General features: G+C 40.3%; 1 protein-coding gene across 1 annotated transcript; it reads right to left on the bottom strand.

The window, feature by feature from the left end:
• Positions 1-291: 291 nt before the first annotated feature.
• On the bottom strand, positions 292-1,644 carry LOC140184893 (uncharacterized). The gene is made up of 2 exons (XM_072238088.1): positions 970-1,644; positions 292-729 (listed from the first exon to the last, which is right to left on the bottom strand). The coding sequence occupies exons 1-2, from the start codon at positions 1,642-1,644 to the stop codon at positions 292-294; spliced, it is 1,113 nt and encodes a 370-aa protein (XP_072094189.1).
• Positions 1,645-2,114: the final 470 nt, after the last annotated feature.

The raw sequence follows: 2,114 nt of genomic DNA on the forward strand, positions 1-2,114 counted from the left end.
TTCTTTAGAGCGTGTAGGATTACTTTATTCGCAGCTTCGGCCAGCCCGTTTATTTGAGGATGTTCGACCAACGTGAAATGATGCTTGACCTGTAGGTTCTGCAAAAAAAGAGGTAAATTTCTGGTCGAAAAACTGGCGACCATTGTCAGTAACAATATGCTGAGGAATGCCAAAATGGCATATGATGTTTTTCCATACAAAAGAGATCATCTGTTGAGATGTAATCCTGGATAGTGGTTGGGCTTCCACCTATTTTGAAAAGTAGTCTATAGCAACTAATAGAAATTTCACCTATCCCGATGCCATTGGAAATGGACCGAGGATGTCAATCCCCCAGCGATTGAAGGGCCAACTTACATCCGAAAGGTGGAGTTGCTCGGCTGGGGTGTGCATTATTGGTGCATGTTTCTGATAGTTCTCACAATTGCGAACCTTGTGGCAACTATCTTGTTGCAATGTTGGCCAAAAGAATTTGGCACAGAGGACTTTCGAGGATAAAGTTTGTGCGCCGGTATGGATTCCGCAGATTCCTTCATGTGCTTCAGAGAGTGCTACCTCGGCTTCATTTTTTGAAAGGTATTTCAGCAATGGGCGAGAGAATCCTCGCATGTATAAAGAGTCGTTGAACAAGGTGAAGAACGACGCTTGTCGTCTGAATTTTTTGGCGTTCTCTACATCTGATGGTATTTCACCTGTTTTCAAATAGTGGACAAAAGAGCTTTGCCAATCCTATTCTTGATTCATACTTAAAACATTGGTTAGTGTAACACTTGGTGTGGATAAAGTTGACCGATGTAAATTTGATTTCTACGACTCTGAGCTGCCTAGTTTAGACAGAACGTTAGCTCATTGGTTCTGTTCTCGTGGTATGTGGTGTATTTCGAACTTTGTGAATTTGGATATTAAATCTTTTACCAATAGGAAATATTTAGCGAGTAAAGGATCCTTGACCTGGAAAAGGTCGGTTACCTGGTGTACCAGTGAGTCACAGTAGACCTTTATAACTGATATATTGAGATCTAAGCATAGTCGAAGTCCTGCGATAAGTGCCTCGTATTCAGTTTGATTATTGCTAGCCTTGAAGGAGAGGTGGAGGGAGTGGTCCATAATGAAACCATCGTCCCCTTCAAGCCGGATGCCAGCACCACACCCTTGAGGGTTTGAAGCGCCGTCCACATATAATGTCCATTGTATTGCGTGGTCGTCCGCTGTAGGGATTGTGAGCTCGACGATAAAATCAGCCAGGAATTGTGACTTGATCAGGCCTCGTTTCTGATATCTGATGTCGAACTCAGATAGCTCCACCGACCATTTGACTAATCGGCCTGCAATTTCTGCCTTGTGCAATACCTGACGTAATGGTTGGTCGATCTGGACATGAATTATGTGGCTCTGGAAATAAAGTTGGAGTCTTCTTGCCGAGAATACCGGTGCCAATGCCAGCTTTTCTAACTTCGGATAATTGAGCTCGACATGTTGCAAAGTCTTGCGAACAAAATAAATTGGTTGCTGGACATGGTTTCTTTCTGTAACAAGAGCAGAGAGATAAATTAGTAGTTTTTTTTCTGTACAATCAAGCAGGGACAGAATGAGAGCCTGAAAGACTACATGATAAGCATACCAGACCTCCACCCCGAGGTCCATCTGCATGCCATCTAGGGGTGGAAACAGGCCAGGCCAGGCCAGGCTTTGCTCTTAACAGGCTTGCCCTGTCATACAGTTGATTGGCCTGAGCCTGGCCTGCAGCCTGTTATAGGCTCTTTATAAAGTACTAGGCCTGGCTTGTTATTCAGTCTGGCCTGGCCTGAAACCTGTTAAAAGGCCTGATAATTTTTTTTTACAAAAATAAAAAATATTATTTAAAAAAATTATTTTTTAATAAAAATAGTTATATGTAATATGTCATATATTTAATATTTATAAAAAAATTTAAACTTTTAACATATTTAAAATATACAAAAATATTTATAATAAAATACAATAAATTTAAAATATCTCATAATTTTATTAATAATAAATAATTATTTATATATTTAATTATATTTTAACAGGTCCAAGCAGGCCTGACAAGCCTCTAAGGCTAATTAGTGAGCCTGGGCCTGGCCTATTAATGT

The sequence above is a fragment of the Arachis hypogaea genome, chromosome 5 (assembly GCF_003086295.3).
Source record: "Arachis hypogaea cultivar Tifrunner chromosome 5, arahy.Tifrunner.gnm2.J5K5, whole genome shotgun sequence".
Classification (NCBI taxonomy): Eukaryota; Viridiplantae; Streptophyta; class Magnoliopsida; order Fabales; family Fabaceae; genus Arachis; species Arachis hypogaea.